The sequence below is a fragment of the Mustela putorius genome, unplaced genomic scaffold (assembly GCF_011764305.1).
Source record: "Mustela putorius furo isolate JIRA1106 unplaced genomic scaffold, ASM1176430v1.1 tig00003898_pilon_pilon_pilon, whole genome shotgun sequence".
Taxonomy (NCBI): Eukaryota; Metazoa; Chordata; class Mammalia; order Carnivora; family Mustelidae; genus Mustela; species Mustela putorius.
In genome coordinates, this window is record NW_025422047.1 from 8,315,860 (window position 1) to 8,340,596 (window position 24,737).

The following is a 24,737-nucleotide window of genomic DNA, read 5'->3' on the forward strand; positions in this document are numbered from 1 at the left end:
AAAAAAAAAAAAAGCTCTTTGCTGTCACCATACTATGGTTAATATGGTATTTGTGTCGTGGGAGGTCTGTGTCTATCAGATGCAGTTGTTCATTGGTGAAGGAGAGCCATTGTTAGGTTTTTAGTATAGAGGGGAACTTTAACAGGAAGGCAGTATTAACTTTTTAGCACTTTAGTTGTAGTAGCTTTTGATGAATGTCTACTAATAGTTAATGTTTCAGGATAGGATTTGATTGATAGTTATCTAAATCCCTGTTAAAATGAGTTGGTATTAAAACAGATTTCTAGTGCATCTCTGAACCTCAAAGGGTCAGGAAAGAGATTACTTACCAGAAATCTTTCTAAATTTTATAAATTTGCATTAAGATAATGTAGGGAAAAAGATAACAGTAAAGGCCATATGCCAGTTACCATGTAACCCAGTAATCCCACTTCTAGGTATTTACCGAAGTGAAATAAAAACTTACATTTAGGGGCACCTGGGTGGCTCAGTGGGTTAAAGCCTCTGCCTTCACTCAGGTCATGATCCCAGGGACCGAACCCGATGCCCGGACCGAGCCTGCTTCCTCCTCTCTGCCTGCATCTCTGCCTACTTGTGATCTCTGTCTGTCAAATAAATAAATAAAATCTTTAAAAAAAAAAAAAAAATATATATATATATATATACGGGTGCCTGGGTGGCTCAGGCAGTTAAACATCTGACTCGATTTGGGCTCAGGTCATGATCTCAGGGTCTGAGGATCAAGGTCCACATTGGGCTCCAAGCTTAGCAGGGATGAGGATTTTTCTCTCCTACTCCCTCTGGCCACCCACCCCCTGCCCGACTCAAGTTATCTTGCCAATACACACTCTCTTTCTAAAATAGATTTTTTTTTTTTTTTTAATTTTTTAAAGATTTTATTTATTTATTTGACAGAGAGAAATCACAAGTAGATGGAGAGGCAGGCAGAGAGAGAGAGAGGGAAGCAGGCTCTCCGCTGAGCAGAGAGCCCGATGCGGGACTCGATCCCAGGACTCTGAGATCATGACCTGAGCCGAAGGCAGCGGCTTAACCCACTGAGCCACCCAGGCGCCCTAAAATAGATTTTTAAAAAAATTTTTTATTTATTTGACAGAGAGAGAGAGATCACAAGTAGGCAGAGAGGCAGGCAGAGAGAAGGGAAGGAAGCAGGCTCACCGCCGAGCAGAGAGTCCGATGTGGGGCTCGATCCCAGGACCCTGAGATCCTGACCTGAGCCGAAGACAAAGGCCCAACCCACTGAGCCACCCAGGTGCCCCTAAAATAGATTTTTTAAAAAAGATTTTATTTATTTATTTATTAAGATTTTATTTATTTGACACAGAGAGAGTTCACAAGTAGGCAGAGAGAGGGAGGGAAGCAGGCTCTACACTGAGCAGAGAGCCTGATGGGGAGCTCGATCTCAGGACCCTGAGGTCATGACCAGAGCCAAAGGCAGAGGCTTAGCCCACTGAGCCACCCAGGTGCCCCTTTATTTATTTATTTGACGCAGAGAAACAGTGAGAGAGACAGTGAGAGAGGGAGTGGGAGAGACAGTGAGAGAGGGAGTGGGAGAGGGAGTGGGAGAGGGAGAAGCAGGCTTCCCACTGAGCAGGGAGGCCGATGCGGGGCCGATTCCAGAATCCTGGGACCACAACCCAAGCCAAAGGCAGATATCCAAGACTGAGCCACCCAGGGGTCCCAAGATTTTTAAAAAAATTTATTTAGGAGAGAGAGCATGAGCAGGGGGGAAGGGCAGAGAGAGAGGGAAAGGTTGAAGCAGACTACCCCCTGAGTAGGAACCTTGATGTGGCTTAGTCCCAGCCAGGACCTGGAGATCATGACCTGAGCTGAAATCAAGAGTTTGATGCTTGGGACACCTGGGTGGCTCAGTTGGTTGGATGACTGCCTTCGGCTCAGGTCATGATCCTGGAGTCCCGGGATCGAGTCCGGCATCCGGCTCCCAGCTCCACGGGGAGTCTGCTTCTCTCTCTGACCTTCTCCTCGCTCATGCTCTCTCTCACTGTCTCTCTCTCAAATAAAAAAAAAAAAAAAAAAAAAGAGTTTGATGCTTAACCAATCGAGTCACCCATAAAATAAATCTTAAAAAAAAAAAAAAAAAAAGCCTTACATGTACTCAAAAACCTACATATGAGGATGTAATTGCCTCCAAATGGAAACAACCCAAATGTTTTTCAGCTGGCGAAGTATGGTACATCCAGACAATGGAATACTACTTAACAAGAAAACGGAACAAACTACTAATATGTGCTGACACATGGATGAATCTCAAAGGCATTATGCTAAGAAGTCAGACCCAAAAGGCTGCATACTGTACGATTCTATTTATGTGATAGTCTACAATAGGCAGATTTGTCTTTAGGCGCAGAAAACAGGTCTGTGGTTGTCGGAGGATGGAGGAGGGATATAAAGAGCACTGACTTCCTGAAAAGGCTAAAGATCGTGAGAACATTCTACTTGTTTTTAAGACCGAAACAGTAACTCCTCTTGACCAAATGTAAATTATAGCAATATTTGTGGGGATGATAGAATTGTCCTATATCTTGATTGTGGGAATGGTTAAACTGCATGTATTTGTCAAATTCTTAGAATTTATACATAAAACAGGATAAAATGTACTATATGTAAATTACAAATTACACCTGGGTTTTTTTTTTAACTTTTCAATTTTATTTATTTATTTATTTATTTAATCAGAGAGAGTGAGCACAGGCAGGGGGAGTGGCAGGCAGAGGGAGAAGCAGGCTCCCCGCAGAGCAAGGAGCCTGATGTGGAAGTTGATCCCAGGACCTTAGGATCATGACCTGAGCCAAGGGCAGCTGCTTAACTGACTGAGCCACCCAGGCATCCTATTTATTTATGTTTTTAAAGATTTCATTTATCAGAGAGAGAGCGCGCATGCGTGCATGTGCCTATGCACGTGGGTGGATGGAGGGACAAGGGAGAAGGACAAGCAGATGCTCCACTGAGCACAGAGCCTATTGGAGGGCTCATTTCCAGGACCCAAGATCATAACCGGAGCTGAAGCCAGATGCATAACCAACTGGGCCACCCTGTTGCCCCTGTTTTTGTTTTTGTTTTAAAGATTTTATTTATCTGACAGGCAGAGATCACAAGTAGGCAGAGAGACAGGCAGAGAGAGAAAAAGAAGCAGGCCCCCCGCTGAGCAGAGAGCCCAATGTGGGGCTCGATCCCAGGACCCCGGGATCATGACCCTAGCCGAGTTAGAGGCTTTAACCCACTGAGCCACCCAGGCGCCCCTTTGTTTTGTTGTTTTTAAGATTTTATTTTTAAGTAATCTCTATACCCTGTTGGGGCACTCAAACCCACAACCACAGGATTAAGAGGCATGCTGCATGGACTAACCCAGCCAGGTGCCTCCTCAAGTCTTTAAAACACAGTAAACACACATACTTATTGCTGTAATTTGCATTTGGTCAATAGGAGTTACTATTTTGGAATGAAAAAGTTGAGTGTTCTTATGATCTTCAGCCTTTTGAGGAAGTTGGTGTGGTACCTCTCTTCAGTGAAATGAGAAGAGTAACATTTCATGACTGCTTATGAAGGAAGAGAGCGGGTCAGCTGTTAATCTGAGAAGGTCATTTTCTCATTCTGGCCAGGGGAGTATACTCCTAAAATAGAAAGAGACTGGAAGAAGAAAACAGATACTTTATAGCAGTCTATTATTTTAAAATCCATCTTGGCATTTGACCTATAATTATATAGCACCATCATCATCAATAAATAACATTCTAGTATTTATTAGTTGTATTTTTCTCTTTGTTGGCAGAAGGGAAAATGTTTTAGAGTGGTAGACCATGACTGAATTACAAGGTAGGGTTCTATCTGCCCTGGTTTGAATTCTTGCTCTATCATGTACTAGCTGTGTTACCCTGAGTAAGTTTCTAACCTTTCCTGCTGCTTAGTTTCATCTTCAAATGGGGATGATGACAATACTTACCTTCAGGTTGTCATAAAGATTAAATGTTAGATAGGGCAGTATAATTTCAAACTAGTACTGATATTACAGAGGGCAGGAACTAGAGAAGTTTCCTTTTGTAGCATGTTTGAGTGACTGGACTGAGTTGGTGAGAAGTAAGAGGAGAGAGGAACCATGTGAAAGCAAAGTCTGGTTCTAGCCATGACACTTAATGGCACATCCCTCCCCCTGTAATCTGTCATAAATCACCAGGACAAGGCATAGTCGTGAATGGGAACATTTGGTTTGTCAAATTAGGATACTGAGGTAGAAGCCAGAACACTTACTGCTGTTGTCAGGCTCTGGATTAAACACCAAAAATAGAGGTGCCTGGGTGGCTCAGTGGGTTGAGCCTCTGCCTTCTGCTCGGGTCACGATCTCAGGGTCCTGGGATCAAGCCCCACATTGGGCTCTCTGCTCAGCAGGGAGCCTACTTCCCCCTCTCTCTCTGCCTTCCTCTCTGTCTACTTGTGATCTCTCTTTCTGTCAAATAAAATAAATGAAATATTAAACACCAAAAATATACTTATTTCCCCCCGTGGTTCAAGCATTCAGAATAAAAGATGGTCTTAGAAGGGCTCCTGGGTGGCTCAGTTGGTTAAGCATCTGACTCTTGATCTCACATCAGGTCTTGATCTCAGGGTCAGGAGTTCAAGCCCCACTTTGGGCTCCTTGTTGGGTATGAAACCCACTTAAAAAAAAAATTCTTAGAAAATTGTAGTTTGTCAGCTTTATTCAGAATAGTCCCACAAATCCAGTTTCTCCATGATTTACATTAAGAGGATGCTTGGAGTATTAGTTAGCTATACCAGTAAGAACAGTGAGCAAATTACCTTTAAAAATATGGTTCTCAAATTAGTTCCAAAGAATCAGTACATCTGTAGCTTATAGAGGAAATGATGGCAATTTGGGAATAACCTCCAGTTCAGTTTTCCAGTCATTTTCCCATTTAAGATGTACATTTCCCTTTAAGAAGAAAGGAACAAATTTTGAAAACATTTCTTTAGTGCTTAGGAATACTGGCAGCCTGTCTACTCGGGTGATGAAAGTTCCCATGATGATGTCTTTTGATTGAAAGCACAAAGAGGTAGAAGAGACCTAGGCATTTTGCTATTCTTGAATGTTTTTTCTGTGTTGAACAAAACTCATGTGTCTGCTTCTGCCCTGTTAGGAGCTCTTGTCCCTGGCAAAGCGGAAGCGGAGTGACTCTGAGGAGAAGGAGCCTCCTGTGAGTCAGCCTGCAGCCTCCTCAGACTCGGAGACGTCCAACAGTGATGACGAGGTGGGTGTGGAGGGCATCGGCCCAGGGACTGAGTCGTATTTGAGGGCCCTGAGTTGGTGACTCCTGACAGCCTCTTTTCCTTAAACTGAGACCTTACTGCCTGAGATGTACCAGAACTTCTCAGGGACAAAAAAATTGTGTAAGGAAAGCTTTCAAATTTTCATGTTTCCTTCCACTGTCTGTTACCTGGTAGGCCCCTCTGCATGGCACTGGCCACCATTGTTTAGTCACTTGTTTCCAGCCCTGCTGCAAAAGAAGAAGCACAACCTGTTAGTCTTCATCTCTTTATTTTATCTTTTTTTTGTCATTGTTTTCATTCCACTCCCATGCAAGAGAAGAAATTCTGGGGACGCCTGGGTGGCCAGTCAGTTAAGCACTGGACTCTTGATTTTGCCTCAGGTCATGATTTCAGTGCTTAAGATCAAGCCCCCTACTGGGCTCTGTGGTCAGCAAGGGGTTTGCATGAAGATTCTCTCCTTTGTCCCTCCCCCTCACTCATATGCAAGTACTCTCTCTCTCTCAAATAAATAATGAAATATTTTAAAAAGAGAGAGAGAGAAAGAGAGAATGCCTTATGTAGAGGTGGCTGGCTGTCTCAGTCAGTGGAGCATGCAACTCTTGATCTTAGGGTCCTGAGTTGAAGCCCCATATTCACTGTGGCTTAAAAAATAAATAAATAAGGGGCGCCTGGGTGGCTCAGTGGGTTAAAGCCTCTCTCTGCCTTTGGCTCAGGTCATGATCCAGGATCCTGGGATCAAGCCCTGCATCGGGATTTTTGCTCAGCAGGGACCCTGCTTCCCTTCCTCTCTCTCTGCCTACTTGTGATCTCTGTCTGGCAAATGAATAAATAAAATCTTTTTTAAAATAAATAAAGTTGGGGCGCCTGGGTGGCTCAGTGGGTTAAAGCCTCTGCCTTCAGCTCAGGTCATGATCCCAGGGTCCTGGGATTGAGCCCCACATCGGGCTCTCTGCTCAGCAGGGAGCCTGCTTCCTCCTCTCTCTCTGCCTGCCTTTCTGCCTACTTGTGACCTCTGTCAAATGAATAAAATCTTTAAATAAATAAATAAAATAAATCAAATGAGGAACACATAGGAGGGCTTCAAAGACCTTTCCCTTCATCCCTCTCTTCCATTAAGGTTCTAGAGCTTTTAGGGCTTTGTTTGGTGGTACACAGTTTGGGAAAGTCACCTTGGTTCAAACAATGAACAGCTGAATTTTCCTCCTGAAAAATTACCACCATCACCCTGAGGCTGTTGATTCAATCTGTCCAAAGAAAGCTTCTTGTCTTGCTAAAGTATTTCCCACTAACATATGGCAATCTGGTTTTTGTGCATGTTTTTTTTTCAATAACTTTATTTATTTATTTATTTATTTATTTATTTATTTATTTTAAAAAGATTTTATTTCTTTATTTGACAGACGGAGATCACAAGTAGGCAGAGAAACAGGCAGAGAGAGAGGAGGAAGCAGGCTTCCTGCTGAGCAGAGAGCCCAATGTGGGACTCAATCCCAGGACCCTGGGATCATGACCTGAGCCGAAGGCAGAGGCTTTAACCCACTGAGCCACCCAGGTGCCCCTCCTCATTTGATTTAAAGTACTTTCTTCCCTTTAGCAATTTCCTGGAGAGAGGCTAGATACCACCTTTCTTTTGAATCTCATACCCTGAAGTCTTGGGGGTGGAGTGGGGGACGGACGGACACACACACACACCACCCCCACCCCCTATCCCCCTACCCCCGCTAGCATGGGGTTTGAACTCACAGCTCTGAGATCAGAACCCAAGCTGAGATTTAGTCAAACGCTTATGCGACTGAACCACTCAGGTGCCCCAGGAAAAAAAAAATTTTTTTAAAGATTTTATTTATTTATTTGACAGACAGAGATCACAAGTAGACAGAGAGGCAGGCAGAGAGAGAGGAGGAAGCAGGTTCCCCACTGAGCAGAGAGTCCTATGCGGGGCTTGATTCCAGGACCCTGGGATCATGACCTGAACCGAAGGCAGAGGCTTTAACCCACTGAGCCACCCAGGCGCCCCCCAGGAAAATATTTTTAACAGTGTATTTATTTTGTTTTAAAGTTCCGCTGAAGTAAAAAAATGTCTTTATTATAATGAAATTTAATTAACATCTAGAATAATATTTATCAGTGTCCTGCATCTGCAAATTAGGAATGATTGTATTCTGATTGTAGTGAAGTTCTCTTAATCTTAAATAATTTAATCTAAAATTGCTTTCCATAGCAAGAGGTAATGAATATGTGGGGTTTTTTCTTTTTTATTTTTAATATACTATATTAACTAACTAAAGGAATAATAATTCCTCTCAAACTGATAAAATAACTGAGTCTTTTAGAAAAGCAGTAGGCTCACTGGGTATTTACCCTAAAGATACAAATATAGTGACCTGAAGGGGCCTGTGCACCCGAATGTTGATAGCAGCAATGTCCACAATAACCAAACTATGGAAAGAACCTAGATGTCCATCAACAGATGAATGGATAAAAGAGATGTGGTATGTGTGTGTATACACACACACACACACACACACACATACATACACACAATGGAACACTATGCAGCCATCAAAAGAAATGAAATCTTGCCATTTGCAATGATGTGGATGGAACTAAAGGGTATCATACTGAGCAAAATAAGTCAGTCAGAGAAAGACAATTATCATATGATCTCTGATATGAGGAATGTGAGAGGCAGGGCTGGGGATTGGGGGTAGGGAAGGAAAAAAATGAAGCAAGATGGGATTGGGAGGGAGACAAACCAGAAGAGATTCTTAATCTCACAAAACAAACTGAGGGTTGCCGGTGGTGGGGGGGTGTTATGGACATTGGGGAAGAAGCCCCACATTGGGCTCTCTGCTCAGCTTCTCCCACGCCCTGCCTGCCTGTCTGCCTACTTATGTCCTCTGTCTGTCAAATAAATAAATAAAATATTAGGAGCGCCTGGGTGGCTCAGTGGGTTGGGCCTCTGCCTTCGGCTTGGGTTGTGGTCTCGGGGTCCTGGGATCAAGCCCCGCATCAGGCTCTTAGCTCGGCGGGGAGAAGCTCTGCTTCTCTCTCTCTCTCTTCCTGCCTCTCTGCCTACTTGTGATTTTTCTCTGTCAAATAAATAAATAAAACCTTTAAAAAAAGGTAAAATAATAAATAAATAAAATCTTAAAAAAAGAAAAAGACACAAAAACATGGCAGATCTCATAGAAATAGCTTCAGCTAGATAAGAAGGAGGCCCCAATTTCCTTACCTGTTACTAGTAAAAATCACATTGAAAAACCAAAACCCTTTTTTTAATTCAGAATCGAATAAAACTACATTAGACAAAGTAAGAAACAGCTGAATTATCTTCTAATACCCTCTGCCTAAGCGAGAGTTATGTTTTAATGTTTCGTGTATAGTCTTGTTTTGAACATTTTTGAGAAATAAAAGCATTTGGCCCAGCCCTGTAGTACTTGTCACACCTGTTTTTTTCTTCCCCAGAACTTCCGACAGTCTTCCTGGTGGCAATTATGCCCCCACTCGCCTCTTTGAAGACATTGCTCTCCTCTTGCTCCCCGCCCCCCTTTCATTTTGCTCTACTTTCTTTCTGAGGCTTCTTCTCTTTTCTTCTTATCTGATCATTCAGATTCTCTCACTTGGATCTAGTTGCACTCCTATTCCCACTCTCTTATCTCTTGCTGGTTCCAGTATTTTTATTAATAGAACATTTTGAAAATGATACAACTTTTGCTTATAAATTCATTTAGTAACAACTTCTCGGGGAAGTTGACCTAGATATCCAAGAGCATGTTGTGATTGCTTTACCATACAGATAATACCTAATTAGCACGAGCTCTCAGAAAGGCCTCCCTTGCTAAGCTAATATTTTCCTGTGTGGATATTGGGTTTAGTGGAGATTTCGTGCACACCATACCTCTAGAACAAGATGTTACATGTAGATGAATTACCCCAGTACTGTTGAAAATCTAGACAGTCACTCTACTTGAAAAATCTTTTGCTAGGTATTGTTATATAGTTTTCCTTGCTGATTTTAGTCATGACTATGAATGGCAGTTCTTGCATTGTGAAATAAGGACTTCCAGAGTACTGAGCTGTGTGTAGTGCATTCTGCACCTTTTCTTTCTCCTCTGTGAGTGTAAGAAGTGGCCACTGTTCTCCTCTTTTGGTAGTCTCTTTACTCCTAACTTCCTGCATCTGATCTCTGGGGTTAGGAACCCAGGTGACCTACACATACTCTGCTTGAGTACTTAATTTCAGCAAAAGCTTTGTGGATTGCTTACAAGCATTTTTTTTTTTCACATGTTGGTTCTTGGCTATGTAGGTAACCACACAGTAGCACCTCATTTGTCTAGATACCATAAAATCTCATCATAAGAATTTGGGAAAAATGAAGTCCTTTTCTTGGACCACTTGCTCAAACTTGTTTACATTCTGACACTTCAGCCAAGCAGTGGAATGGAGTTACTGATTATCTTTTACTTTTTGGGGGGAGGGGTGTGACTGCTGTTTCACTTTTGTTTTTATCTCCATAGTCAGGCTGTAAGTTTTTGTGACTGAATGTAGGGATTTGATGTCAAATTTTCCAGTTAAATATATATGATTGTGTGATTACGTGATTGTGTAATCACGTGTGTGATACGTGATTGTGTGATATGTGATTGTATTTTGAATTATTAAACAGTAGAAGGACAAAGAAAGCTGAGCTACCCTTCATATTCTTTAGTTATCCTTCATACTCTTTAATATTCTGTTACATTGCATTTACTCTTAACTCCACTGACTTTCAGGGAAAAAAACATCATGATCAGGAACCCTGTCCTCCCCACACACTTCTTTGCTGGCCACTGTCAGTCTAGAATAATGACTATAGAATCCTTTTGATCGTTGTTTTGACTTAATATACCACTCAGTTCATGAAGATTCCTACAACTTTAAAAATCTAAGGCATCATAGAGATCATATGGACTCCCCCTATTTCAGATATGATATTAGAACATGTTAATAAAAGTTCTAGTTTTCTTTTCCCATCATAAAATAGTATCCTGTCTTTATATAGAACTTTATGGTTTCTGATGTGCTCTGTGTACTTCTCTTACTCTGTCTCCTTTGAGTCTCAAACTACCCTGATAGGTGGTCAAGGTAATATTATTATTCCTACTTTACAGATAAGGAAACACTCTCAGATGAAGGGCTTGGACTATATTCCCATTCTTTTAACCCCTAATCCCAGTGTGGTTTATCACTAGCCCATCTGTTCTTGAACACTATACTTACCTCGATGTATTTCATTTTACTTGTAAACTCATTTCAGAGTAACTGCCCTGCTGTAGTTTCTACTCTGGAGCCTGAGACCTAGAATATGATCTTCCTTGCTCATTAGAGATAACCTCTCTGAAGTCTTAAAGTTTCTTTGCTTTTCTGCCCCAGGATGCATCTCAGTGCTACCCAAGTCCAGAACAACCACTTGCCACTGCGTGTTCCTCCAGTCTGTCAGCCAGGTGCCAATAAGGTCAACTGCTTCCCAGATTAGGACCTGCTTAGACCACCTCCACATGCTCAAGCTAGCACAGGGCTGTGTAGTACTAACCCTCCTTGTATCATTAGATCATGCTGCCCGTTATAGTATCTGTTACATCAGTGAGAGTCAAAGTGCTCCTCTCATGTAATTTAGTAGTTAAGAACACACCTTCTGGGGTGCCTGGGTGGCTCAGTGGGTTAAGCCTCTGCCTGCAGCTCAGGTCATGATCCCAGGGTCCTGAGATCAAGCACCACATCAGGCTCTCTGCTTGGCAGGGAGCCTGCTTCCACCTCTCTCTTTCTGCCTGCCTCTCTGCCCGCTTGTGATCTCTGTCAAATAAATAATTTTTTTTTTTTGAATCTTAAAAAAAAAAAGAACACATCTTCTTTCCAGTCTCTGTTTGAGGTTTTCTTTTTTTTTTTTTTTTTAAAGATTTTATTTATTTGTCAGAGAGAGCGAGCGAGAGCGAGCACAGGCAGACAGAGTGGAAGGCAGAGTCAGATGGAGAAGCAGGCTCCCTGCGGAGCAAGGAGCCCGATATGGGACTCGATCCCAGGATGCCGGGATCATGACCTGAGCCGAAGGCAGCTGCTTAACCAACTGAGCCACCCAGGCGTCCCTGTTTGAGGTTTTCTTGCCTGCTTGTCTACATGATGCTTTCCTTGTGGTATGTGTGGGCCTGCCTCCATGTAGGAGGTCCAGGCAAGCAGGAAGTCATGTGTGTGACAGGCCTGACTGGAAATGCATCCTTGCCCTTTCCCAGATTGTTTCTGAGCAGCTTTCACTGGGGTCACTCTGGCTTTTGTATGCAGATGTCCTTCCACAGGCACTCATCTTCTCGTGCTTGCCTTCTGTGTGGCATTTGCAAGATCATCACAGAGCCTGCCTTTCAGTAAAAGAGTCACAATTCCGCAAACACATTTTTAAATGCCAGTTGGGTGCCTGGGTGGCTCAGTTGGTTAAGCATCCGACTCTTGGTTTCAGCTCAGGTTATGGTCTCCTGGTTGGTGAGATCAAACCTCGCCGTAGGTTCTTTGCTCACCAGGGAGTCTGCTTGAAGATCCTCTCTCTCAGGTAAATAAATCTTTTATTTTAAGGATTTTGTTTATTCATTTGTCAGAGAGAGAGACAAGCAGGGGAGAGACAGGCAGAGGGAGAAGCAGGGCCCTGCTGAGCAAGGAGTCCAATGCAGGACTCGATCCCAAGACCGTGGAATCATGACCCAAGCTGAAGGCAGCCGCTTAACCAACTGAGCTACCCAGATATCCCACAAATAAATCTCTTTAAAAAAAATAAATAAATAAATAAATAAAATGCCTGGTCATTTCTTGTACTCCCTGCTGGATGGGGAAAGCCTCAGAGCATTCCTTTAATCCTGTCCTTTATTCTTTAGACTCCATTTACTAACACACACTGGCAATGAAAGAAGGATTCATATACCTTCTGTATTAAAAGTCAGCAGAATAAGTCTTTTGCTGGGACAGGGGAGCAACCTCTGGGTTATAAAACTGGATTAAGATATTTCTATATTTATGTTACATGCCATAAGCTTTGACCCTGTCCTTTATTTATCAGAGGCTGTGATCTTGGGAGAAGAGATACTGGGTAAATATTTAAAATAGGTGCTTAGACCAAAAATATTCAGGAACCTATAGTTTATGGGAGTAAAAGTAAAATATAACAAATGTGATCTGAAACTAATATAACTGTATATTAACTATACTGGAATCAAAATAGAATAAAATAAACAAAAAATAAACATGATCTATTCTCCAGAAAAAATATCTTTGGAAGATTATTGGAACTCATTTGAGTGTATTTCTCTATATTAAGTAGTAATACGTAAATAATAATTGGACTGGCCCCCCAAATTTTTTAAAGATTTTATTTATTTGACAGAGACACAGCGAGAGAGGGAACACAAGCAGGGGGAGTAGGTGAGGGAGAAGCAGGCTTCCTGCTGAGACTGGCCCCAAATTTCAAGTGATTATTTATCTTTGGGTGGTGAAATAGCAGTTTGTTTGTTTTTGAGATTTATTTGTTTTGGAGAGAGAGCATGAGCAGGAGGGGCAGAGGGAGAGAGAATCTCAAGTAGACTGAGCTAATAAGCATGGAGCCTGTCAAGGGGCTTGATATTGATCCTGAGATCACCGCCTGAGCCAAAACCAAGAGTATGACGGTTAACCGACTGAGCCACCCAGGCGCCCCAAGAATCTGTATTATAAAGTAAAATCACCTGTGTCACTATAATTCCCCTGAAGCCCTGTCTCATATACCTGACGCTGGATGTTTAAAGTGGCATGGCAGACCCTATTGAGTCAGCATCTTGGCAGATAAGGTCGTTTTATTGTCTCATTTCTTTTGAAATTGTTGGAAGGATAAAAGAGGTTCCCTTCCCACTCAGATTCAGCCAGGAAAGCCCTTTTGAAGTCAAAGCATTTTATTTTCTTCTATTTTTACTCTTATCTTTCCTCCTCCTCCCCCAAGGGATAAACATGGTAGACTGCAAATGAGCGACAGTTGCTAGGCTCCGGTAGTAGCAGATTGAAGCAGGTAGAGGGGGAAGGATAAGGAAGCCAGGGAGCTTCTTGGCACCTCCTAAATTAGACTCACCTGTGTGACTTGATTTAACATTCATCTTTCTTACTCTCATAGACACTTTTGTCCGACTTCTAGGGAGTGCAGAATTGACTCTGTTGCCCATGAGAAACTCAAATCTGTAAGGCAGAAATAGACCTAGCCACTCTTAACACACATATGACACTGGGATCTCCACCTCTACCCTCTCGGCCGCTTCATATGTAGAAGGACAGAGAGCCACGACACCCTGTTTGGAAGAGGCTTCATAACCAACCAGTAACTGCTGACTACTTACTACCTGTGTGGTTGTGCTATTTCTTGTAACCAAAGCCAGTAACAAAGGTGTATTATACATTATTGCCTGTAGAGATATGTGTGTTGTCAGCATAGGAAGTTGATACATTTTAGCTCAGTTGACTAAGAAATTGAACCCTTTGGATTCTTTCAGACTGACTTAATAATTATCTTCTTGAGTGATTAAAATTTGAAATGGTTGAAGAGTAGACTTCAGAAGTGAAGCATTGGGATTTCTTCCTAAATAATAATTGAGGTGTTGAAATGTTAAAGTTTGAAAGGTAAATTCACTTATAAAGAAATTTCACTCATTTAATACATCTTTCTTGAACATGTGACCTTTTTTTTCACTTTTCCCTTCTTCCTGGTTCTTATGTACAAAAATAAGTGGCAATTAAAATAACTAAGAGTAGTGGTGCCTGGGTGGCTCAGTCGGTTAAGTGTCCAACTCTCGGTTTCAGCTCAGGTCATTACCTCTGGGTCCTGGGATGGAGCCCTGCATCAGACTACAGACTACCCAGGCAGCAGGGAGTTTGTTTTTCTTCCTCTCTCTCTCTGCCCCTCCCCCTGCTCATGTGCATACACGTGTGCACATTCCTGCCTCTCTCTCCCTCTCAAATCTTTTTTAAAAATTAAGAGTAAATTAAAATGTGAAAGCAATTTTAATATTTTGATTTTTCAGTATTTTAATCTGGCAGACTGTGGGCTTTTAAGAATAGCGCATAAGGACTTTTCTAGGATGGAAACTCCAACAGAACTACCCCTCTACCACACCACTCCCCAAAAAACCCTCCAAAATAAATTCACTTATGATCTTAACTATTTTGAGGTAGGAAATTAATTTATCATCCCATTATAGGAAAAGGAAAAACTATACTTTTGTTAAATAGTAGATGTAGAAATTTTCTGTTAATACTAGATCTGTAATTCAATGTGATGCTGGAAAGATGAAGATTATTTTTTGTAGTACATAAAATAAAGCGCCCAAGTAAAGTACTTTTCACCTAAAGTCATCCTCCTAAAATTGGCAAGTTAAACTATCAAATGAGGCATGGTTTAATATAACTCCATAGTTTTAACAGTCTTTTTTTTTTTTTTAAGATTTATTTATTTAATTGAGGGGAATGAGAGGGAGAGGGAGAAAGAGTCTTAAGGCAGGCTCCGTGCTGGGTTGGGAGCCTGACACAGGGCTTGCTCTCACAACCCTGAGATCCGACCTGAGCTAAAACTAAGAGTCGGGTGCTTAACCCACTGCACTACCCAGGCACCCCAATATAATCAAATAGTTCTTGTGAATTTTAAAAACAACCAATATAATCTTTCATTTCTATAATTCAAGTGCTTGATGAAGACAGTCTTATTGGCCTTGAGATGACTGTGTATTGCCTGCCTGTTATTTGTTAACCCAAATTACAAGCTCCTTAGGTCTGTAGGATCTCCTGTTTTTGATCACATTTAAACATTATGTTATCGTGTTACATATGCAGTTAAATAAAAAAAAGATGCACACATATGTGTGTGTGTGTGTGTGTGTGTGTGTGTGTGTGTGTATGTATGAATGTAGTTTACTCTCTGCCTCCTTGAGTTTGGTACCAATGCTACCATCCATGCCAGAGATTGGCCTTCATCCTTTCTCCCTGTGCTTTCTGCAGTTTTCTCCTACTCACAGGCTTTATCCCCTGCCTTCCTGGGACTCTTCAGAACTAAACCATCCTGTGTGTATTAAAACCCAGACATACTAGCCCTTAGCAATGACTGCCCTCTTGTCAATAGAAACATTAGAATCTGTGTTTTTTTTTTTTTTAAGATTTTATTTATTTATTTGAGAGAGAGAGCACAAGCAGAGGGATCTGCAGGTAGAGAGAGAAGCAGGCTCCTTGCTGAGCAGGGAATCCAGTAGGGGACTTGATCCCAGAACCCTGGATAATGACCTGAGCCAAAGGCAGACACTTAGCCACTGAGCCACCCAGGCCTCCCATAGAAGCTATTTTCTTTTTCTTTTTTTTTTTTTTTTTAAAGATTTTATTTATTTATTTGACAGACAGAGATTACAAGTAAGCAGAGAGGCAGGCAGAGAGAGAGGAGGAAGCAGGCTCCCTGATGAGCAGAGAGCCCGATGTGGGGCTCGATCCCAGGACGCTGGGATCATGACCTGAGCCGAAGGCAGAGGCTTTAACCCACTGAGCCACCCAGGCGCCCCAGAAGCTATTTTCTGTACCATCTGAGTTCGTTACTTGACTTGCCATAAGGTCCATACCTGTTTTTTCTGTTTTGATAAAAAATACTTTATTTAAATTTTATGTTTGTTATGTCCATTATCTATCATCTCTAAGAAATTACAAACTGGAACTTAACAAATTTTGAACAAAAGTTTTTAAAAAAAATCTATCTTTCTTTATATACAGTGTATTTGTTTTGGGTTGAAAGCAGTAGAGACTCTTAGAATCATTTTGATGATTATCAGAGATTTGACTCTTGACTCTTTCAGCTTTTCCCAATAAAGTCCCTGTTTCAGTTTTCCTCTTTCTTTTCTCCTTGTAGTGGACATTTGGGAGCAATAAAAATAAGAAGAAAGGAAAGGCCAGAAAAATAGAGAAGAAAGGAACCATGAAGAAACAAGCCAACAAAACTGCTTCCTCAGGCAGTTCGGATAAAGACAGTTCTGCTGAGAGCTCAGCCCCTGAGGAAGGTGAGCCATGTGGCCCAGACCTGGGGGTGAACTCCCACTCTTGTCAGGTTGAACTACAGAGTCAGAACTGGGGCAGGAGGCTTGGGGCAGGGCTGCATTACAGCATGGCCTCCATCTTTATTGCAGCGGTCCCTAACCTTCACAGTGCTCATGGATCCTTTGAGAATTTGAATGAAGCAAGAGAAATACACAGTTCCCAAGGGTTAGTGAGGCGCCTAAAGCCCATCCAGCAAACCTGTGAGGAGTCCCTGCATTAGAGTCTCCACGCACTTTACAAATACCCTGCATTTTCTTTCCTTCCTCTTGGTTACACATACGTGATCTGGCTGAAGAGGAGGAAAAATTTTATGTTCTTATTTTTATTGAAACCAGTTCCAGAATTTTTGCTAAACCTAGGATGAAAGTGAACTTGTTCCAGGACTAGAATGATAAACTTTACCTTTCTCTTAAGGAATTACATTTATGTACAAACTGGCTTGCATAGAATGGGCCAAACCTGGTTTTAAGCACGTTGCCTGTGAATGTTAGCTTAAATTGAGTCAAGCAGAGTTCTTGTTAAATTGCCGGTTTAACTTAATACTCATTTGTAATGTATACTGCCTTTTTCCATCATCCTTTATCCTGTCAAGATCCAGTTTCATTGAGAATTCACCAGTGTAATGACTCATTAAAACATTGAATATTTTAAATGCCAACTAATAGATATAGAAGAACTTGTTGAAAGTCACCATTTTTCATCCCTCATGATAATAATTGGTTAACTTAAGAAATTATGAGCCTGAGGAGTGCCTGGGTGGCTCAGTCCGTTGAGCATCTGACTCTCGATCTCAGCTCAGGTCTTGATCTCAGGGTCTCGAGTTTAGGTCCTGTGTGGGGCATAGAGCTTACTTGAATACAAGGAGGGGTGGCAATGATTATCAACACTGTGGGGTCATCTCTGTGGCCTCAGGCTTCAGTAACATGTTCTAATCTTATGTTTGGGCCTTGCTGTAGGTGAGGTGTCAGATTCTGACAGCAACAGCTCCTCCTCCAGTTCAGATTCCGACTCATCCTCAGAAGATGAAGAGTTCCATGATGGCTATGGGGAAGACCTCATGGGCGATGAGGAAGACCGGGCCCGTCTGGAGCAGATGACAGAGAAGGAGAGAGAGCAAGAACTGTTCAACCGCATAGAGAAGAGGGAGGTGTTGAAAAAAAGGTAATGTTGTAATTAATTCCTTAATGATAAAATTCATATTCAGAGCCAGAATTCAAGACTTGAAACTTCTTAAAATTTCTTTTTTTTTTTCTTTTTAATTTTTTACTTTTTTAAAATATTTTATTTATTTATTTGACAGAGATCACAAGTAGGCAGATAGGCAGACAGAAAGAGAGAGGAGGAAGCAGGCTCCCTGCTGAGCAGAGAGCCCTGTGTGGGGCCCAGTCCCAGGACCCTGGGATCATGACCTGAGCTACCCAGGCACCCCCTTCTTAAAATTTCTAAGTTAAGTATCCTTCCAGCATAGTTTTTGTTGTTGTTGTTGTGTTTGTTTTTTTTTTTTTGAAAACTTAAGTGTTAAATTGCCCTTTTGATAGTCAAAAGCTGCTTCAGTATTTTCTTCTTTCTTTCTTTTTCTTAAGATTTTACTTATTTATTTAACAGAGAAAGCAGAGGCAGAGGGAGAGAGAGAAGCAGGCTCCCCACTGAGCAGGGAGCTTCACACACGGATCAATCCCAGGACCCTGAGATCGTGACTTGAGCTGAAGGTGGACACTTAACCAACTAAGCCACCCAAGTACCCCACTTCAGTATTTTCTGAATTACTTTTGCCATATTTAAATGACCAGACTTCTTCCTTATCTCATAACATAATCTCACAGTAAAAATAAACATGTTTGTTTCCTCTAGAAATAAATAGTTCTCAGAATGGCACCTGGGTGGCTCAGTGTGTCAAGCCTCTGCCTTCGGCTCAGGTCCTGGTCTCAGGGTTCTGGGGAGAGCCCTGCTTCTCCCTCTCTCTCTGCCTGCCTCTCTGCCTGTTTGTGATTTCTTTCTCTCTGTCAAATAAATAAATAAAATCTTTTTTTTTAAGAAGGCAGTTCTGAAGGTTTTATTTACCTATTTTTAAATTTATTAGACTAAAAAAATTTATTTCACTTAAAAAAATTATTTTAAGGTGGATGCAGGTAGTTTTAAAGGTAGTTTGTTTGTGAAAAAAAAAAAACCTGACATTTGTCTAGGCTCAATTCAGACTCACTGGACTGAATGAGTCACTTACCTTTTTCCTGCCTCAGCTTCCTCCTTGGGATTATTATAAGCCTTGAGTGAGATGATACATGTAAGCATATTGTGTAAATAATAAGCTATTAACTTATTAAAATAGCTTCATTGAGATACATTTCACATACCATAATCTACCCATTTAAAGTGTAAAATTCAGTGGCTTTTATATATTCACAAAGCTCTTTATCTCAATAAATTTCAGAACATTTTTAACACCCTGGAAGGAAATCCTGTATCACTAGTAGTCATTTTCTATTTCCTCCCAAGCCTTCCAGCCCTAGGCAACCATTAATCTACTTTCTGTCTCTACAGATTTGACTATTTCTGGACATTTTATGTAAATGGAATCATTCAGTATGTAGTCTTTTGTGACTGGCTGCTTTCGCTTGGCACATTTCAGTATTTCATCCACATAGCACATCAGTACTTCATTCCTTTTTATGGCTACATAATATTTCTTTGTATATAAAATGTATATACCACATTTTGTTTATTCATCTATTGATTGACATTTGGGTTGTTCCCACCTTTTGCTACTGTGAATATTCACGTACAAATATTTGTTTGAGTACTTACTTTCAGTTCCTTTGGATATAGACCTAAGAGTGGAATTGCTGGGTCATATGGTAATTTTATGTTTAATTATTTGAGAAACCAAACTGTTGTCCACAGCAGCTGCACCATTTTGCACATCTACCAGCACTGTGTATGGGTTCTAGTATCTCCACATCCTTGCCCACACTTGTTATTTTCCCTGCTGTTTGATAATAGCTACCCTGGTGGATATAAAGTAGTATTTCGTTGTGGTCTTTATTTTCATTTTCTTGTTGACTCACAATATGAGCCGCTTATGATACCTTTGTTGACCAATTATATATCTTTGGAAAAACATCTGTTCAGATTCTTTGCCCATTTTTTAACTGGGGTATTTGTCTTTTTTGCTGTTGTATGGTAAGAGTTCTTTGTATAGTCTGCTTATCAAATCCTTATCAAATATATGACTTACAAATATTTTCTCTAATTCTATAGGTTCTATTTTTCATTCTCTTAGTAGTATTATTTGATACACAAAAATATTTAATTTTGATGAAGTATAATTTTTTCCCTTTCTTGTTCAAGCTTTTAATGTCATATCTGAGAATATGCCAAATCCAAGATCGTGAAGATTTACCGCTACGGTTTCTTGTAAGAGTCTTAAAATTTCAGATCCTTGATCCATTTTGAGATCATATTTTTTATGTGTTGTGAGGTAGGGATCCAGCTTTATTACTGGCATTTCAATATCTAGTTGTTTCCGTGACTTCTTTTTTTTTTTTTTTTAAATTTTACTTATTTATTTGACAGAGAGTGGGAGAGCAGGAACACAAGCAGGGGGAGTGGGAGAGGGCGAAGTAGGCTTTCTGCAGAACAGGGAGCCTGACGTGGGGCCCGATCCCAGGACCCTGGGATTAGGACCTGAGCCAAAGGCAGACGCTTAATGACTGAGCTACCCAGGTGCCCTGTCTCTGTGGCTCTTAAAGAGACTGTTCTTTCTGCAGTCTTGGCACACTTGTCAAAAATCAATTATATATATTATAAACATTATATATATATAAATATAATTATATATTTATAAACAAAATATATTTATGCTTATTTGTTAACTCTCAATTCTTTTTTTTTTTTTTTAAGATTTTATTTATCCATTTGACAGAGAGAGATCACAAGTAAGCAGAGAGGCAAGCAGAGAGAGAGAGGGAATCAGGCTCCCCGCTGAGCAGAGAGCCCGACTTGGGACTCGATTCCAGGACCCCGAGATCATGACCCGAGCTGGAGGCAGCGGCTTAACCCATTGAGCCACCCAGGCGCCCCTGTTAACTCTCAATTCTATTCCTTTTATGTATATGTTTGTCTTACACAGTTTTGTTAACTGTAGCTGTGTAGTCAGTTTTTAACTTGGGAAGTGTGAGTACTCCAACTTTGTTTTTCTTTTTCAAGATTGTTTTGGCGGGGCACCTAGTGGCTCAGTGGGTTGAAAACTTCTGCCTTCGGCTCAGGTCATGATCTCAGGGTCTTGGGATCAAGCCCTGCTTCAGGATCTCTGCTCAGCGCGGGGCCTGCTTCCACCTCTCTCTCTGCCTGCCTCTTTGCCTACTTGTGATCTCTCTCTGTCAAAATAAATAAAATCTTAAAAAAAAAAAAGATTATTTTGGCTACCGGGGGCCCTTTACATTTCCATATGCATAATAGTATTAGATTCTCAATTTCTGCAAAAGCAAAAAAGGCATTTGGGATTCTTATTGAAATTGTGGATTAAATTTGGGAGTATTGCCACTTTGACAGTAAAGTCTTTCAATCCATGAACCTGTTATCTTTCTATTTATTTAGGTATTTTTTAATTTCTTTGAACACTTGTCTTCCAGTTTGGGGTGTAAAAGGCTAGCACTTTTTAAATTTATTCCTAAATATTTTGTCTTTTGGTTGCTATTATAAATTGGATTGCCTTCTTTGTTTCTTTTTGGGATTGCTCCTTGTTAAGTATATAGAAATACACCTAATTGTTGTATATTGATGCTGCCCCCTCCAACCTTGCTGAGCTCATTTATTAGTTTTAATAGTTTTTAGTAGATTCTTTAAGATTTTCTATGCATAAGATCATGTGAGCTACAAGAAAGACAAAGTTTACTTTTTCCTTTCCAATGTGGATTCCTTCTATTTTTCTTGTCCTCCAGTATGATGTTGACTAGAAATGGTGAGAGTAGCCTTGTCTTGTTCCTAATCTGTGGAGGAAAGCATTCAGTGTTTCATCATTAGCTGTGGTTTTTTCTTTCTTTCTTTCTTTTATTTTATTTTATTTTATTTTTTTAAGATTTTATTTATCTATTTGACAGACAGAAATCACAAGCAGGCGGAGAGGCAGGCAGAGAGAGAGGAGGAAACAGGCTCTCCGCTGAGCAAAGAGCCCGATGTGGGGCTCGATCCCAGGACCCCGGGATCATGACCCGAGCTGAAGGCAGAGACTTTAACCCACTGAGCCACCCAGGCACCCCATTCTTTTCTATTCCTAGTTTGTTGAGAGTTTTTATCAAGACAGTTGTTAGATTTTGTGTAATGCTTGTTCTGGGTCTGTTGAGATAATTTTGAGGTTTTTGTACTTTATTAATAATAGTTATATTACATTGATTTTCTTATGTTGAACCAACCTTGCATATCTGGATATATCCTACTTCGTGATGGTATATCCAGTTTTTTATAAGTTGCTGGATTTAATTTGCTGCTATTTTGTTGAGTTTTCTTTACTTACTTTTCTCGTAATGTCATTATCTGGTTTTGGTTATCAGGATAATACTGGCCTCAGAATAATTTAAGAAGTGTTTCCTCTTCTCTTTTTTGAAAGAGTTTGGGAAGAATTGGTGTTAGTTCTTTCTTAAGTGTTTAGGAAAATTCTCCACAGAAGCCATGTGGGCATAAGCTTTTCTCTGTAGGAAGTTTTAAAACCACTATTTCAATCTCTTATTATGGGTCTATCCAGATTTTTATAGGTGGTTTTTTTGTGTTTTTTTTTTTTTTTTCCCTTGAGTAAGTTTTGGTGGTTTGTCACTTTCTTGAGATTTTCTCCATTCCATCCAAATTACCTACTTTGTTACCATATAATTGTTCAGGGTGTTCCCTTATGATATCTTTTATGTTTCTGTAAGGTCCATAGTGATGTCTCTTCTTTCATACCTGATTTTAGTAATTTTAATCTTCTGTCATTTTTTCTTGGCCTGTTTAGACAAAGTTGTGTCCGTTTTGTTGATCGTTCCAAAGAAACAACTTCTGGTTCCATCGATTATTGTTTTGCTATTCTGTGTTTTCGTTAGTTCCTGCTGTAATTAATTCTTTTTTTCTGCGTGCTTTATATTTAGTTTGCTCTTCTTTTTCCACTCTGTTAAGGTAGAGGTTAAGTTACTGATTCAAAATATTCTTTTTTTTTAAAAAAAGTAAGCTCTGTACCCAACATGGGATTCAAACTCACAACCATGAGATCAAAAGTCACATGCTCTATCAACTCAGCCAGCCAGCCAGCCAGCTATCCCTATCTTCCTTTTTAATGTAGGCATTTATAGCTATACATTTCCCTCTAGGCACTACTTTAGCTACATCCTATAAGTTTTATTATGTTGTGCATTCATTTCCAGTCCTCAAATTATTTTCTAATTTCCCTTGTGGTTCCTTCTTTGACCCATTGGTTATTTAGGACTATGTTTTTATGTGGGCGTTTTTTCTTTAATGTTTTTATGTGTTTTTTTAAGAAATTCATTAATAGTGCTTCTATATATCACATTACAAAAGTACATTAACAACCCTAATTATGAATGTAAAGGATATAACAAAAGAGACTTGTGTATTGTTAAAAATTAAGTAAAAAAAAGATAGTTGGGGTTATTTTAAAGTGTTATGAAAAGAGTTTAATGTTTATTATATTCCTGTATTCCTTCCACAATGTACCTTGAATTCATGCCTCCCAAAACAGTTTTGTTTCATAAGAGCCTGATTTTTATTATAGGGAAGGAGCTTAGATTGCATTTGTTGAAGAAAATAGTGTATTTATTCACAGCATATTTATTCATTGTGTTTGCTGGTGTGGAGGTGAAGGGGGGAGGCATTCTTCCTAATGAAGAAAGATGGAGAGTGGTGGTTTTTTAAATTTTTGTCTTAAAGATTTTGTTTTTAAATAAGCTCTACACCCAGCATGGGGCTGGAGCTCATAGCCTGGAGATCAAGAATCGTATGCTGTACCAACTGAGCCAGCCAGGCATCCCAAGAATGTGTTTTTAAGATACACAGGCTTTGTCCTGACCAGCTTAAAAAATGTGACAGTAGGGGCACATGGGTGGCTCAGTCATTTGAGCTTCTCAGGGCTGTGAGAGCAAATTCATGTCAGGCTCCAAGCTCAGAGCAGAGTCTACTTGGGATTCTCTCTCTCTCCCTCTGCCCCTCTCCCTAGCTTTCTGTCTCTCTGTTTCTCTGAAATAAATAAATCTTTAAAAAAAAAAAAAAAAAGGAACAGTGGCTCTCTGTAGTTTCATTCTGTTTCTAATGGAACATCATTGCAATTGATCCAGAAATCAACTGTTTTCTGTTATGTTAAGATTGAAGGAGAGCTGTGTGTTACCAACAGAGTACAATAGTATCTTGAATATTTTCTGTCATTTTTTTTTTAAGATTTTATTTATTTGACAGAGAGAGATCACAAGTAAGCAGAGAGGCAGGCAGAGAGAAAGAGGAGGAAGCAGGCTCCCTGCTGAGCAGAGAGCCCGATGCGGGATTCAATCCCAGGACCCTGAGATCATGACCTGAGCCGAAGGCAGCAGCCTAACCCACTGAGCCACCCAGGCGCCCTATTTTCTGTCATTTTAAGTTTGTCCCAGCTTAATGCATTCAAGTACTTCTGGTATACTTTCGCTCAATATTTTTTTTTTCAAAGATTTTATTTATTTATTTGACAGACAGAGATCACAAGTAGGCAGAAAGGCAGGCAGAGAGAGAGGAAGAGAAGCAGAGAGCCCGATGTGGGGCTTGATCCCAGGACTCTGGGATCATGATCTGAGCTGAAGGCAGAGGCTCTAACCCACTGAGCCACCCAGGCACCCCTACGCTCAATATTTTTAATGTACCTATAAGGTACATTGGAGTTTCTTGCAGGAAACCAAGACATTCAACTGCTTCCCCTACTTACTTCCTTTATCCTATCTAATAGAAATCAGTTTTTGTTAATACTTCATTGCCATCTAAAAACCAAACAAATATCTTTTAACCAGATTTGAAATCAGGAAAAAACTAAAAACAGCCAAAAAGAAAGAAAAGAAAGAAAAAAAGAAAAAGCAAGAAGAGGAGCAGGAAAAGAAAAAACTGACACAGATTCAAGAATCTCAGGTAGGAAATTCAGTATTCCTTGTTATCCAAAAAATAAACCTCAGTTTTGAGAGAGAGTGTGTGTGTGTGTGTGTGTGTGTGTGTGTGTAAAAGATGGTTTTATTTAGGAAAAAAAAAATGGTTTTATATTAATCAGCCTAGTTCAGTTCATGCAAGACATACTGTCTTTATCTCATAGGTTCACCAATCTCTGGACCTACCATTTCACC

At 40.4% G+C, this 24,737-nt stretch overlaps 1 protein-coding gene across 1 annotated transcript in view; it reads left to right on the plus strand.

Moving 5' to 3' along the window:
• RTF1 (RTF1 homolog, Paf1/RNA polymerase II complex component) overlaps positions 1-24,737 on the plus strand; it is a 54,003-nt gene that overhangs the window by 12,129 nt on the left and 17,137 nt on the right. Inside the window, exons 2-5 of the mRNA XM_004751144.2 lie at positions 5,169-5,279; positions 16,220-16,367; positions 17,361-17,565; positions 24,414-24,528. Of these exons, the coding sequence (XP_004751201.1) occupies positions 5,169-5,279; positions 16,220-16,367; positions 17,361-17,565; positions 24,414-24,528 (579 nt within the window). The remainder of the gene's footprint in view (positions 1-5,168; positions 5,280-16,219; positions 16,368-17,360; positions 17,566-24,413; positions 24,529-24,737) is intronic.